The 15,666-nt window shown below is 48.1% G+C and overlaps 1 protein-coding gene across 6 annotated transcripts; it reads right to left on the bottom strand.

Annotated features, from left to right (window-relative positions):
• Positions 1 to 1,197: 1,197 nt before the first annotated feature.
• On the bottom strand, positions 1,198 to 10,286 carry Btnl10 (butyrophilin-like 10). 6 transcript variants are annotated; one of them, XM_006532533.3, is made up of 7 exons: positions 10,187 to 10,286; positions 9,971 to 10,115; positions 9,209 to 9,295; positions 8,690 to 9,043; positions 7,593 to 7,871; positions 5,716 to 5,898; positions 4,115 to 4,766 (listed from the first exon to the last, which is right to left on the bottom strand). In XM_006532533.3, exons 3-7 carry the CDS (start codon positions 9,291 to 9,293, stop codon positions 4,189 to 4,191), a joined length of 1,479 nt encoding a protein of 492 aa, XP_006532596.1. In that variant the 5' UTR covers positions 9,294 to 9,295; positions 9,971 to 10,115; positions 10,187 to 10,286; the 3' UTR covers positions 4,115 to 4,188. The 6 variants fall into 6 exon arrangements, with proteins under 6 accessions (NP_619619.2, NP_001350343.1, XP_006532596.1 ...); XM_006532534.3 differs by having other exon boundaries at positions 4,115 to 4,302; positions 4,612 to 4,766; positions 9,971 to 10,271; NM_001363414.1 differs by having other exon boundaries at positions 1,555 to 4,766; positions 9,971 to 10,255.
• Between the last annotated feature and the right edge of the window lie 5,380 nt (positions 10,287 to 15,666).

Raw genomic sequence — 15,666 nt, 5'->3', positions numbered from 1 at the left:
CCTGACCTGGAAGAGAATAGGCAGTCTCCCCCTGGTGGCCTGGCCGAGGTAGTACCGCGCGGCACATTAGAAAGCCGGGTTTGTCCCAAAACAAAGGTCTGGGGGCTCTTCAGCCAGATCTTGGACTCTACACAGGTTGTCTTGACGATTCAGTTGGGAGACACTGTCCCCGGCTTTGACCCCAGCATTTAGGATAGGTCAGCCAAGTCTACAAAGTGAGATCCTATCTCAAATTAAGTAAACAAACCAAACAAAAAACCAAACAAACCAGCAGGCGTCGGTTTCCTGATTGAATTGTATGTTAACCATCCAGCTTCCGCCAAAGAGCAAAGGAACTAGTCCCCGCAAGTGCGTGGCTCAACACCGTTTTGATCTGGTGCTCTCCTTGGAGAAAATTTGTACTGCAGTATCTCTATTGCTATTTCATTACATCCACATTAGGATAAAAAATACAGCGTGGTGGGCACTTTGCTATGCATACTAGTACTAATATTAATACTAAATACTTTGTATTTGAGTTTTTAGCCCATTTCTATCTATTTGCAAAATTTCAGGAAAATTGTGAGAGAGGTGGAAGCAAGCACTCCCCGTATTTACAGCCAGCTGGTTTTCACCTTCACCTAAAGGTGGTCATTATTTTTGAGAATATTTTTGGTCGATTATTTTACTAATAAATGTGGATCATAGCTATGCACTGAGGGCATGGCTCAGTAGTCAAGAGCACTGGCTTCTCTTCCAGAGGACCAGGGTTTGGTTTGTGGCACTCACCTGGGAGACTCATAATATTCTGTATATATTCTGTATTCAGCTCCAGGAGATCTAGGCTCTCTTCTAGACTCTGAGAACACTGCATGCACATGGTACACAAGCATACATGCAGGCAGAACAGCCACACACACACACACACACAGTGATTGTCTTCCTATGAGCTCCCCAAAAACGTGAGCTAAGAAAGATTCATGTCTCCCAGCTACAGGCATTTTATTATGAAAACAGGAAATTAACACAGAAAAATTTTTAAAAGTTTATTTTAAATTCCAGAACAGGGAAAAAAGGGTCACTGCAGGGATATATCACGTAGAACAGGAGAAAATGAAAGTTCTCCACATTGTGGTATCAGTAATACTCCACAATTTAAAAGGACTGACTTCAAAATAAGTCCATCAAGGAAAAAGGGAAAATCAAAACAAACACAAACTCTACAGGGTCAGTGCCTACCTAGAGTGGAACCCTAGACAGGGATCAAATTCCAACAAGTCCTAGGGAACTTTTACAGAGAAAGACTCTGAACTTTTGATGATGCTGCCATGTGACTGTACACTCTGACCAATGTTCCCTGTGTGAGCTCCGCTCACAGATACCTTAACTACGGCTGCAAGGAATCCAGTGTCCTGTTCTGGCCTCCACAGGTACACACACACACACACACACACACACACACACACACACACACACACACACGAGAGAGAGAGAGAGAGAGAGAGAGAGAGAGAGAGAGAGAGAGAGAGAGAGAGAGAGACAGGCAGACATAAAGTTTCATTTTTTTGTTTGTTTCCCTGTGTAGCCCTGCCTGTCCTCAAACTCACTCTGTAGACCAGGCTGGCATCGACCTCAGAGATCCGCCCTCCTTTTTAGATTATGCATGTGTCACCTCCTGGTGTACAGGCATGCGTGCAGACAAAACACTTGTGTACATACAATACATAAATCTTAAAACAACCAACCCCCCCAAAAAATTCTCTAGCTAGGCAGTGGTGGCCCACGTCTTTAGTCTCAGAGCTCAAGAGGTGGAGGCAGGTGGTTCTCTGATCTACACATTTTCTATCTGGCCAATTTGTTACATATAAGTATCACAATGATAAAGAAGGAAAAAAAGTTAAAACTTTATTACTCCAAGGTTGAAAAACTGTAACATGCAGGGGATGAGGTGGGGTGGGGGACAGTGTGTGTGTATGTGTGTGTGTGTGTGTGTGTGTGTGTGTGTGTGTGTGTGTGTGTGTGTGTGTCTTTTATTGGGTCTCATCTCTTCTCCCATTTCTTTCTATATAAATGCCAGCCTCTCTCCAAAGCCCAGCCCAGGGGCTGCCTGTGCTTGTGACATTTCCTTGCTAATCCACTGACTAACCATAACTGCTCTTGACTGGGAACCCAAAACACTAGGTGACCTTTGTCTGTGTCTGAGGACCTTTCTCTTGCAAGCATGTATAGGCTACTACAGTCCCTATGGACAACGATCTGCTCATTCTGAGGAGGCATTTTGATGCAAAAGGGGTGCCCACCACTCAGCCAGGGACCTTCAACTCCAACCCACTAGGGTAGGTTCAGTGTTCCCCCAAATATGTGGGAGTCAGGACCTCTCGCATCTGTGACCAGGATCATTTGGAGGAAAGGGTCCTTACAGAGCAGTCAAGTTACAAACCTCTGAATGGAGCCAGCTGGCGTTAACGCGGGCTCTGAGTTGGATTGCTAAGAGAAAATGTTTAAGGAGAACCAGAGAAGAGCTGGCCATATGACCACAGGGCCAGCATTTGCAGTGATGTGACTGCCAGCTAAGAGGACTCCTCCAGACACTGGAAGGGAGGCCTGGTTTTCCCATGCTTTCAGGAGAAGCCAACCCTGACAATCTGACTTCAGTTCAGATTTCTGGTCTCCAGAATTTAGAGGGAAGAGTCACTAGTGGCTTTTAGGCCAGAGCTCTTAACCTAAAAGCCCCAGGCCCCTTGGAGTGGGGGTCCTGATCACCAACCAGATCAATCACACCAACAATCCCTGCTTGAACTTGCAACAAACAGCAAGAGGGAATGTTGGGTCTGCAGGATGGTGAGACTCTGTTTCTCTTGGGGCCACCAGCTTCACAGCACTAGATAGAGCGTTTTTCTCAGTCCCTATGGAACAGGCACCACGGAGCAGCACCCCACTCCCTGGGCTCTTCTGCTGCCGCAGTCTTGGAATGGAAGATTCTCAGGGAGCCGAGAGCTGGGTCCAGCACTTGTGTTCTCAAGTGTCCATTAAAACCCACTTCTCATCTGTTTTCTCTTTCAATATGGATGTGGTTTCTGTCCTCACTGAACTCTGACCAAAGTCTTAGGAATCTTGGGATCTTTGCTTTTGTGTGACTTGAACTAGTCTGTCACCGTGAGTGAAAGAAAGGGATTTAGGTAGAAATAGATTGGAGGAGGAAGAAAAGAAACAAGGGAAGGGAGAGGGACTGGAGAGATGGTTCTATGATTAAGAGCCCTGGCTGCTGTTGCAAAAGAATGGAGTTTTGTTCCCAGCACCCTCTGTCAACGCATAAACTCTCTAACTCCAGTTCCAGGGGATCGGATGCTATCCTCTGGCCTCTGTGGGCACCGCACCTGTGTGCGCAGACACACACACACACACACACACACACACACACACACACACACACACACACACACATCTACATAATGCAAAATAATAAAATCATTTAACAGAAGGAAAGAGAAGGTGGGAAGGAGAGAGAGGAAAGAGAGGAAGTGAACGAGTGAGAGATGAACAAGATGGAGAGAGAGTGAGAAGGGAGGGTACGACTATTATTTACTGTGCAACCACAACACACCCACCACTGGGCTGGATGGTCTACATACATACATACATACATACATACATACATACATACATACACACATACATACATAAATATATACATACATACATACATACATACATACATACATACATACATACATACATACACTCTAACTACATGGCAGGAATGATTGTATAGTTTGCCTCACTGAGAGAGGGCAGCCATAGTAAAGAAGGCAACATAGGAGATTCCCAGGATTCTCACTTGGCAGGAACCACTTTCTAGGTCCCAGAGGCTACAAATATGAGACCAGGGCATTGCTGATCTCCTTGGCTAGTGAGTGGCATCTCTCCGAGTCCTAATCTTCCTTCTTATAAGAGTACCAGATCTATGAGGTTAAGGTACATAAATGACTCCCCTTATCCACAATCTTTTTCAATGTCTCATCTCCAAATTACAATGCCTTCAGAAATCCCTGACCCTGGTGGGTGGTGTCAGCATTTGGCACAGAAATTTGGTAGGGGGAGCATAGCCAGCCCCTGGTGTTTCATCATATTTTTATATAGGAATGGGATAGATAGTGCCAGGAGTTAGGAGGCACAAGAAGGCAGGAGCTTTCCTCTCTTAAGGACATCTCAGGAGTCCCCAGGGAGGCCGGGATCTCCAGAAGATTCTGTGTCTTTGGTCTCTGTGACCACCGAGCAGATGGTGAGGGGTCTGGGGTCATGGGTCCAGAGGCAGAAGAATGGCTGCAGGGGACCAGAAAAGGAGAACCCAGAGAACACATAGATCAGGGAGCCATTGGTTGAATTATAAAAGGAGATTTGCCCTGCCTCAAAGTCTAAGAGGATGCCCACCCGCCGGAGGGGCTCTGGAGGAGACAGGCAAGTCCGGGGGTAGGAGAGGGCTTGGAGTTTCTTCTTGTAAAACTCTAGTGCCCAGAGGCCATGCTGGGGTGACTTGGGGATCCTTCCTTCCCGTACCAAACTCTCTAGACACACACCCAGAATCCAGGCCCTCCTGTCCCCAACCTCCACTTCCCAGTAATGTCTCCCTGCCTCAAATCGCTCTTGAGCCAGGATGCAGGGGTCCTGGTTAAATCTCCTGGAACTGGGGAATACGTCCTGGTCAAATAGCAGCCGCTTCACGCTTTTCTGATCCTCAGACACCATGAGTTTGGGACTGGCGGTTTCAGGATCCAGGGACAGACTCACTGTAGAGAGAAGAAAGTGACAGGTGACAGGTATCCCCATGCCCTCTTTTGACCTCTTGGCCCTGTGAGGATGAAGGATTCAAGCTCTGTCTCCTATCTGAAGCTTTCCCCATCCATCTCTAGCCATCATTCACTGTCTCCATTTACCTTGCTCTCCATGCCTCAGGCAATGAGGGAGGCAGGGATGAGGGATACTTGAAGAGGTGTGAGCACAGCCTGAGACAGCTCCCAGTGTGCACTAAACCCAGGCCAGAGGCCAGGCTCTGTGCGGGAGAGACAGAGACAGAGAGGAACTAACACAGAGACAATCTCCAGCAGAGAGAAGACTTGGAGGCCCAGATGTGGGCTTTTCTGTGGGTTGCATGTGACTGCCAGGTGCCCTCAGGTTTTGTGTGTTAGAAGCCTGGTCTTCAGTGTGAGCAGTAAGGGGTGGGGAAACTTTTAAGAGGCGGAGCTTCGTCCAAGGTGATGCATTCATGGGAACACCATTCAGTTCTCTGAGGACCCTGGGTAGTTCCCATATGTCTTCAAATTCCTTGTTTCTTCTGTCTTGCTATCTACCATGATATGACACAGCCAGGGAGCCCTCACCATACGAACCACCTGATCTTGGGAATTTAGGCCCCCAAATGTGAGCTAAATAAACATTCCTTTACGAATCACCCAGCTTCAGGCATTTTGTTTCAGTAGTGGGAAAGGGACTCAAGCTTTAAGTGCTTGTCTATCCATTGCCCAGAAGGTGGCCCTGTAGTCTGCGAAGAATTATCTTGTGAAAAATAATTGACCAAGGACTCTCTCGGTGGTGAAGGGTTTTCCCTGGGTGGGTTGTAGCTGGGAAATCCCCACTAGCCATTCATTCTGTCCCTGCTGTGTTGGGTGACACAAAGACAACGCCTCAGAGCAGAGCCTGGCGTGTGGGTCTCTGGTGTGATGGTCAGGCCCCACTCACCGTGGAAGAGCCCGGCCTCATCACGGGCTCCTGGATCCTCCTCTTCCTGATTTGTTTTATGCTCTTCTTTGTGACATTTCCCAAAGGCACAGGCTATTGCTGCTGAAACCAGCCCTAGTGCCGTGAGGATCAAAGGCAGAGCTGGTCCGCTTTCCGTGGACAGAGGCCTTCTGGACAGGGAGGCTAAGGAGATTCCAAAGGCATCAAGAATAAAACAGGAGGGGATCGTCTTTGTTAGACACTCGTACACACACACACACACACACACACACACACACACACACCATTCCAAAGTCAAGGAACACAATTTTTGGTAGACCTTTCTAAAGAGGGTTCAGAAAAAAAATGAGTTGTCTTCCAATACTCAGCGCTACAGCTTGAGGGTTTGTGTACCCCAAAACACTGAGATCCCGGTCTCTTAGATGATGGTGCAGGTGGGCTGTGGGAGGTGGGACAGTCCTGAGGGTGGAGCCTCATGACTGCGTGGTTATTGTGAGTTCCAGGCCAGTCAGGGTTACACAGTGATAAGCTTAAAAACAAACAAACAAACAAACAAACAAAAAGTTGAAAAGCAAAGGATTATAAAGAAATAAAAATTTACATGACAAGCTACATCTATCCTTTAGTAGCTAACTAGGTAAACTAACTGTCATCTATCCAGACAGTGGGATAATTCAGCCCCCAACAGAAATGATTTATAGGCATGGTGGTTTGAGTGAGAATGGCCCCCATAAGCTCAGATGTTTCAGAACTTGGCCCCAGTTAATGGGACTGTTTGAGAAGGATTAGATATGGCCTTGTTGAAGGCCATGTGTCACAGGGGGTGGGCTCGGAGTTTTCAAAAGCCCATGCCAGGCCCAGTGTCTCTCTCTCTCAGCCTGCAACTGGGTCTCTCAGCTACTTCTCCAGCACCATTTCTGCCTGCCTGCCTGCCTGCCACCATGGTTCCTGCCATGATGATAATGGACTAACCCTCTGAAACTGTAAGCAAGCCCCCAACTAAATGCTTACTTCTGTAAGTGGCTTTGGTCATGGTGCCTTCTCAGTAACTACCAGGCAAAGGTGAATCATGGAAAGGCAAAACCATGCATAGAAAGAAAAAAAGGTCCGGTTCTCCAGGCATTAAGTGGGAAGAGGGAATGCAGTGGACTTACAGGCATTGTGCAGTACCGACAAATAGATAACAACTCTCCCATGTCCACACCCCGAGCACCCAGCACTGGCGAGCCCTACACACTTGCTGCTGAGCCTGATTGCTCTTGCCTTTTCATTCCTGTCATGCTCCCTTTCTGGGCGTTCATAACCGAGAGCGCTATGACCGTGAGATGAGGTGTATTGAAGACCCAGGAGCTGGAGAGACATTTCAGTGGTTAGGAGCTCTGCTGCCCTTCCTGAGGAACTCTGGTCCCATTTCCCACACCCACATGGTGGCTCACAGCGACCATCTGTAACTCCAGTTCCAAGGATACTGCAGACACACACTGTACTTACACGCAGTCAGTATAACACTCATACACATAAAATAAAAATATTTTTTTAAAGAAAAAGTCTATGCATTTTCTGATTTAATTTGCCATCAACTAAAACTTCTCTAAAAAACAAAACAAACAAACAAACAACCCCAATAACAACAACCAAGATCCATTTAAAAACAACAACAGCAACAGAAAAGCCAGTATCAGGGTGGATCTTTCTTGCTTCCCTAGTGGATCTCCCTGCATCCCTATCCCTGCATTGTCTTGGAAACCAACATCCCTACGACCCTCTTGGCCAGGCTGAAGGGAGGATCTTCTCTGGCTCTGCCTGCATAGCCTTCTCCTAACATCCCTGGCACCCAGGGCCTGGTTCTGCTGTCTTTGAACTGAGCAGATACTCACCCAGCAGGTAAGTCTCTGTCACCTTCTCTGGGAGGAGGGGATTGGAGATGGAGCAAGTCAGGCCCCCCACAGCCGTATCCTGGGGAGTCACAATGGAGAGCAGGGCCACGAGGCCAGTGCTGGCTGAAACTGAGAAGTGACTCTCAGCAGACACTGGTTGTCCTTTAAGGTCCAGCCACTCCACCTTGGGCTCGGGGTACCAGCCTGCTGAGGTGCACTCGGCCCGGATGCCTTTGTCCTGGGTGTCAGTCACACGGATTCTGGGGGACGAGCCCCGCCCTGGAGGAAGGAAGAGACAGCAGCTCAGATCCTGCAGCTACAACTGGTGGGAAGGGATGGCTTGCAGGTGTTAAGTAGGTTCTATGAATCTGCATGGAGCACATCTGTGTGATAACATTACTAATGCAATACCTTCATCCCAAATAAAACGGTTGAGAGAAATGGGGGTGGGGGAAAGAAAGAAAGAAAGAAAGAAAGAAAGAAAGAAAGAAAGAAAGAAAGAAAGAAAGAAAGAAAAAAAAAAACAACCCAAAGCTTTCTACTAAGTATGAGAATGAGGAAGGAGCTAGGGTCTGTCACCTAGGAAAACTTCTCCATAGCCCCAAACAACCCAGTCTCTCTCCTGTCTCCCTCCTGTCTCTCACTTTCCCAAACCTCAGCAGTTTCAGCCTCTTTGTCATTCTCCCCATTTCTCTTTGTTATCTCTCTGGGCTCCTGACTTCCCTCTGTTCTCTTCTTCACTTTATTTCTGTCTCCTGTTCACTGTCTTCCTGTTTCTCCCTCTCTCCTTCCACTTCCCCCAGCTGTTCCCATGCCTTGACCCCCTCCCCCACATCTGTGCTCTCTTTCTGGTACAAGGGTGTGACATAAAGGCAGACGGAACTACACCATACACAGAGCTTGCAGGGAAAACAGCTTTGCCTAGAAGCAGGTGTCACCAAAGCCTCTGCAGCCTTAGGACTCAGGGCTCTGGGGACCGAGGTCTGGAATCCTGGCTGACACTGAGAGAAGCTGAGGAGTAGAAGACACTCCCCCCAACACACACACACACACACACACACACACACACACACACACACACACACACGAAACCTCACCTGCCACCTTCAGCCACAGGGTGGCCTGGCTGTGGGATGTGTACTCCTTAAACACACAGTGATAAGTCCCGTTGTCAAACACGGTGACGTTGTGGATCTTCACAGCAGCTTCTCCCCTGGCTACATGGCTGCCGTTGAATGAGGTCCTTCCCTTATATTCCACCATCTGCTCGTCATACACATCCTCCCCATTCTTGTACACATGCACGACTGACGAGGGCTTGTCCCTGTACCACCTCAGCTCCATGCCCTCAGCGCTGATGTTGAGTGACAGTTTGCAGGGCAACTCTTTGTCTTGACCAACTATGGCCAGAAGTGGGTGGGGAGGTCCAAGGACGAGGAAATCTGATTTTCCTTAGAGATGCAAAGGAAAGGACTAGGTTAGGTCACAGGCAGGAGGCAGGGGCTCCCCTTGTGCCCCCATTTTCCTCTTTGAGAGTTCCCTTAAACCCCAGCTTTGTTGGAAGCCCCAACCTGACGCTGGGCGCTCCTAGGGTCAGAAAGGGAGGGGCGTCCTACCGTTCCCAGAAGTCAGGAGTTGCAGGAAGATGAAGCTGACCAAGATGCTTGGCAGAGTAGCATCTCCAGGGTGTGCCCTTGCCATATCTATTGGGGACACATAGAATTAGATACACATTAGTTATGGTGAGAGAGAAGCTAGGGATCTAGTAGGAGAATGGAGAAACAGCTTAAGAGAGGTAGCTGCTTGTTCACCTACCACATGAGTTCTTAGTCCTAGAAACAGGGTCGTTCCGCACAGACCCCACCTGCAGAATCCCGCGGCTGCCCCTCTGTGTGAGTGAGGCTCCCTCCACCACCCACTCCTGTGTGACTTTATACACAAGCTCCTGCCCTTTGCAGGCACATGGAGAAAAACTAGCTCCAGTAGGCAACTCTCGGGTCATCAGAACCCTGTGACACCCTCCACTGTCTAACTGCCCTGAGACAGTTAGCAGAACCCTCCAGCTAGGGTTAGAGGACACAGCTCTCTCCTCAGCAGGATGAGGACCCCTCCCCCCCCCAAACTCAGGAATTTAGGGTAGTTAGCACAATCTGTTTGGAGAGTGTGTTTTGGTAACTGGGGGGCCAGTCCCAAGAAGCCCGTCCTGGAACAGCCTTAGGCTGCCCTTCATATCTAGTGTGTCCTGTAGGCAAGGGCTCTTGTGTGGCTCCATCTTGGCTTACTAGGGCAGCCACAGGTTCTCCCTGCCCATTGAGCATGTGGAGACATCCAACCCAAAATATGGAGGCGCGCCATTAAAGAGGAAAACACTCACTTACCTCTGAGCCGGCTGCCTGCTTTCCAGGTTCTGCTGACTTTGAGAGCGTCAGAGTTGGTTGGGTTCCCTGAGAATTTCAGATTGGCAGGGCACAAGCCAAGTGATCAAGCCTCGCCTCCCAGCGATATGAGAGGGGAACCTAGAAACTGAAGAACAGACAAGCTCACCAGCTTCTGTTGAGTCTGGTTACTGCCATCAGAAAATAATTAACTCTTACCTTCGGTAAGGGCAGTTTCGACAGGAAAAAAAAAAACCCTCCCTAAGGGGCATATGGCCAGCTGTACTGAGCATATAAGATAAAGACGCTGGGATGAGGGATAAGGGAAGGCACGGAGATGAGGGGAGGTGGCCTGTAGGAGGGTGGCAGCTGGGCCAACTTGGGGACATCAGGAGCCCAAAGAAGAGGACATCTATTATTCGTGCTGGGATCCTAGCCAGCCGTAGGAGTTGGGGAGTTCAGATAAACTCTGGTTATTGAGACCTTTGAGAGCAGCCACGTTGGTGCCGCTGCCTTTGGGAACATTGTGACATGGTATCGAAAGTGACAGGATTTTGGCTTTGGCTGTGGAGACTCCTGTCCAGAAATCCAGGGCAAACCCTTCCTCATCTCTTCCCTCTGCCCCATCACCGTAAGGTCCTGGAAGCTTCACCGGAGCCAGTCTTACACCTGTCAGTTGAGTGAGGCACTGGGCCAGGCTCTATTTGACCTGGTTGTCCTTCTTATTGACTTAAAAGGGTTGGTGTCTCTAGAGACTTTGGGTAAGGGAGGGCCACTCGGCTCTGTGCAGGGCGGAGTGCTCACTTTAACTCAGCAGATGGTGTAGGACTCTTTTTTTTTTTTTGAGACAGGGTTTCTCTGTATAGCCCTGGCTGTCCTGGAGCTCACTTTGTAGACCAGGCTGGCCTCGACCTCAGAGATCCACCTGCCTCTGCCTCCGGAGTACTGGGATTAAAGGTGTGAGCCATCACACCCGGTGGTGTAGGACTCTTAGGTGCTCTAGGCCAGGCAGTAATAAGAAAGTCCAGGCCCAAGGTCTTTTCTGCTTGTCTCCTTGGGGTGCACCTTCTGGTAAACAAACACCAGGGGGCGCCACATGAAACCATGAGTTATGTTAGCTAGGCAGCAGTGCCCCCTGCAACTCATCTCCCCGATCCTGTGAGTCAGAACGGAGGACTTACACTATCTAGAGAAAGCCCTCAGCAGCCTGAGTGTTTGGTTTCAGACGGGGACAAGGGACTGAGGTGCATACTTTACACATCAAAGCAGCCCTGCCCTCCAGGTTCTCCCTGCATCCCTTAGTCCCTACCTGGCATACCCTGCCCCCACCTTAAACTTTCCTGCCCAGAGGCTGGGCTGTCCTTGCCCCAGAGGCTCCTCCCTATATAATCCAGACATTTTGGTCTCTTCTTCTCCTCTTCTCTCTCTCTCCCCTCCATCCCTTTTCCATGGCGACTTCCCTAGCCTCAATCCTTGGGGCCAGTGAACTTGCCCACCTGAGAGCAGCTTCCCAATAAACCTGCCTTTAATAGAATCTAATCTGGTTTAAATTGGCTCATTTCAGTGGCAGAGAAATAACTTATCACTGAGATTCCTCAAAAAATTAGAAAAAACACTACCCCATGAAGCGTCCCACCACAGGGAATGCACTCAAAGGAAATTATACCAGTATGTAAAAATGATGGATGCACTCCGAATGCACTGCCACCCTAGGGTTTTCATTTTTTTGTTTGTTTGTTTGTTTTGTTTTTCTTTTTGAGACAGGGTCTCTCTGTGCAATAGTCCTACCTGTCCTGGAACTCACTCTGCAGATCAGGCTGGTCTCGAACTCACAGAGATCCTCCTGCCTCTGCCTCCCGAGCGCTGGGATTAAAGGTATATGCCACCACTACCTGGCCAGCCCTATTCTTGATAGCTAAGAGAAATTAAATAAACCCACAGCACTGGAGGGTGAAAAGCTAGGCAGCAGGACTCTGCAACCAGAACAGAGCGAAACCTATCATTAGTAACAAGATGCACAGAACTGGAGATTTTTTATGTTAAGTAAGATGAGCCAGGCACAGAGAAATGAGCACAGCACTAGCCAACTCATACATGGCAGCTGAGATGTTGATCTCAGAGAAGGTGAAAGTAGAATGCTGTGGAACAGAGTTTGGGACCAAAGGGGTTGATCGATGGATGCTGAGGTAAGTGTTAAATAGCAAGAAGTGGTGATCTGCTAACACAGAGGATCTGTACTGACTACAGAGCATCTGTATTGATCACAGAGCATCTGTACTGATCACAGGAGATCTGTACTGATACAGAGGATCTATACTGATCACAGGGGATCTGTCCTGATCACAGAGGATCTGTCCTGATCACAGAGGATCTGTCCTGATCACAGAGGGTCTGTACTGACTACAGAGCATCTATATTGATCACAGAGCACCTGTACTGATCACAGAGGGTCTGTACAAGATTAGACAGGAACAGTAGGACAGGGCTGGAGAGATGGGCCAGTGGCTCAGAGTACTTGCTGCTCTTCTAGAGGATTCATGAAAGGTTCCTAGAACACACAGTGGGCAGCTGTCCCACCTGATTTAGATATTACACACCTGTACATTATCACTCCAGGGCTATCCCATAGTTATGTATAATCTTAATATACCAGTTAAAAATGAATTCATTTTATCATTTATTTAAAGTTATTTTCAAAAAAGGTTTCCTGATCCTTCAGCTTCTACCTCTCAAATGCCGGGACTTTAAGGGGTCTGCTGTCTGGGATACTTCCCCCAGACCCACGGGAGACTGAGTCAGAGTGTGCCCTCTTTTATTATTGGCTCAGGCCTGAGTGCATTACTCTAACCACGGTGGTGCATGGTCCAGAGGGTCCAGCTGGGAGCCAAAGAGATACTCAGCCACGTGCCTCAGCGGTAAGCACAAACGGCGAGGGCTAGTTAGGGATTCAGCTAAGATGAGTAGTAATGGAGGGGATGGAAATGGGTGTGGAACGATGGGGTTGCATAATGGTTTTGAGGCCTTATTTTAAGGCACTGAGTTTATTTTCAGATTTGATATAGGTGCTAGTTGAAAAACATTTGTGAATGTCTTAAGTGCCAATGTGGTTTGTTTTATGCTGTGTGAATTTAGCTTCAACAAAAAGAAAAAGAAAAAAAAAAAGGAAAAGAGGAGGTGAGGTGAAAAGTGGTACACGCCACCCTCTCGGAATGAAATTAATAAAAATTAACAGCAAACCGAAGGTTAAATTTCGCTTAGTGGCGTTTCTAGCTCTTGGCGCCCTCTGCAGGAGTTTATGTGTCACTACATCTGTATGTCTTTAGAGGTGTTTTGTTTGTTTGTTGTTTTTCCTTCCTTCCCTGGGGCGGAACCAGGGAGTTTATTTGCACAAAGTTCCCGTTGGCTCTCCCCATTTCCACTTGCAGCAGGTTTGCTCCTAAGCCCCTAAGCAGGGGCCTCTGAAGTCTCTTCAAGGTCCTCTGAAAGCGGTCCCCAGGCTCCTGGGTCTCACCAAAGAGCTCCACCTCGGCAGGCACAACGTCCACTGCACTGGCTTTCGCCATGTTTGTAGCAACTACAGGGTTGTGTCCTGAGCTCACCACTCACGCTGTGCTGAGAGCCCCAGGACTGTAGCTGCTCCTGCCGTGGGAACCTTGCTCTGCCAGATGGGTCGGTGAACAGAAGGAAGGGGAGTGGCGTGGTGTAGCTTCGTAGAAGTAGAACAGCCTCTTCACCGGGGAAAGTGTCCCGTTCCTAAGGTCCTCAGATGTTGCCCCTGGTCCTTGCCACTTTCCCTTTAGAGGACCTCCAGAGCAGGCCCTTCTCAGCTCACAAGAGTCTCAGTAAGCTGCTGCCTTCGTACATCGCAAAGATTCCCACCCCGCGCCCCCGGGTCTTCAGGGCCCTGCTGCCATGGGCTCACAGGTCCACAGCAGAAAGTACTGATGTCATCTGGGGATGCAGGAAAGAAGTTATTTTGTCCACCTAGGAAAGAATTAAAAGGAAGGACAGGCAGCAAGTGTTACCAGACACCTGGGGGAGTTCAGGAGGAGCCAATTATGATACCCAGGAAATCAAGGTCCCTTCTTGGGGTTCTTAATTTCATTAATAAAAGAATGGGCTCAAATGGCAGCTGGGAGACAGTTTAGGAGGTGAAGAAAAACCTCAGAATAGGCAAGCTGTAAGTCTAACAGCAGCCTAGAGGATAAGGGTGGAGCAGGGGAGAAAGGGCATGTGGTCTGAGATAAGCCGACCCCATGAGAAAAGAAAAAAAGTCTATCAAAGGTAGCTAGCCTACCAAGGGTCTATATTCCATAAACCTCTTCTCCTTTAACACCCCACCCCTCACCCCCAGCAGGGAAAACCCTTATTTCTCTAAGGTCTTGTGCTTTCTCAGTCTCTTTTGGACATTCAGCTCTGGACGACTGAAGGACAGATGGCAGGAAGCTAAGAGTTCACCACGGAGGAGTTACTAAGCTCCATGTCAGGCTTCAAGCCGGAGAAAATATTGTCAATGATTAGGCCTAGCACTGGATCTTTTAAATCCAAGGATGGCCAGGGTGGCCGGCTTAAACCAGAAAAGTCCCTCCATGCTCCCTAATAACTAAGGAACCATATGATGATAATAAACTTGCAAACAGCCGTTTGGTGGCACAGGCCTTTGTAAAACTGTTTGTGGAATTTCCTATGTTATGAATGATCCTGGAGGTCTAGACTCCTCTTGTAGTGGCTCCATCCCAGCCTAGTGGGCAGTGACCAGGAAAAGACTGGCAAATAGAGCACACACAACTAACTCTTCCTTTAAGGGATTCAAATGTTTGTGGACACTCTCAAATGATGGCTAGGTGCCTTCCCAACTGGATCTTCGAAGACTGGGTTTCTAGTGCCTTCCTTCAGGAATCTCATGCTTGGAGACATGGCTCTGAAAGAATCTGCCTGCACTGGGCAAGCTGTCACAACCGGCAATGCAAGCGACGTCAAAACACTTGGACTTGAAACTGAGACGATCAACTGTTGGGAATTGCAGCCTTTGTACTGTAAATAAAAAGTTTTACACTCTTACAGGCATAGTGGAAGCTTAATAGCAGAAAATACCTTTGGTGGGGCTTTTTGTTTTGTTTTGTTTTTTTGTTTCTGTTTTTTGTTCTTGTTTTTTTTTTTTTTTTCCCAGGGTCTTTCTCTGTTGCCTTGGCTGTCCTGGAACTCACTCTGTAGGCCATGTTGGCCTCCAACTCATAAATATCTGTCTCCTTCTGCCTCCTGAGTGCTGAATCTAAAGGCACGTAAAGATTGTGTTGTGAAACACAAACAAGTCCATCACTTCATTAGTATTTAGTATTAGTCTTTAATAATGGTAAAACTATTTGTATAATAAAGGACTTTGATTTTTTGTTTGTTTGTATTTTTGAAACAGAGTCTCATGTAGCCTAGAATGGTCTTGAATTCACAATGGAGCAAATGAGGCAGGGAGTCAGATACACTCCAACAGCCTATTGAGATTGACTTTGTCTGCCTCTCTGCCGCAGTTTTCTTTAGGGCGTGATCAGGAACTTAACGTTATCCTTCGCTCCATCCAGAGCAAACTTCTGTGGTAAATCTAATCAATTTAGAAACTCTTGAGATGCAGTCAGAGGTTTATCTCCTAGAGATGACTCTAGATCTGTCTAGTTGACAGACAAGATTAACCACTGGCCAGATGT

Source organism: Mus musculus, chromosome 11 (genome assembly GCF_000001635.26).
Source record: "Mus musculus strain C57BL/6J chromosome 11, GRCm38.p6 C57BL/6J".
Taxonomy (NCBI): Eukaryota; Metazoa; Chordata; class Mammalia; order Rodentia; family Muridae; genus Mus; species Mus musculus.
Note: the sequence above shows the minus strand (reverse complement) of the source record. Positions and strands in the feature narration are given on the sequence as shown.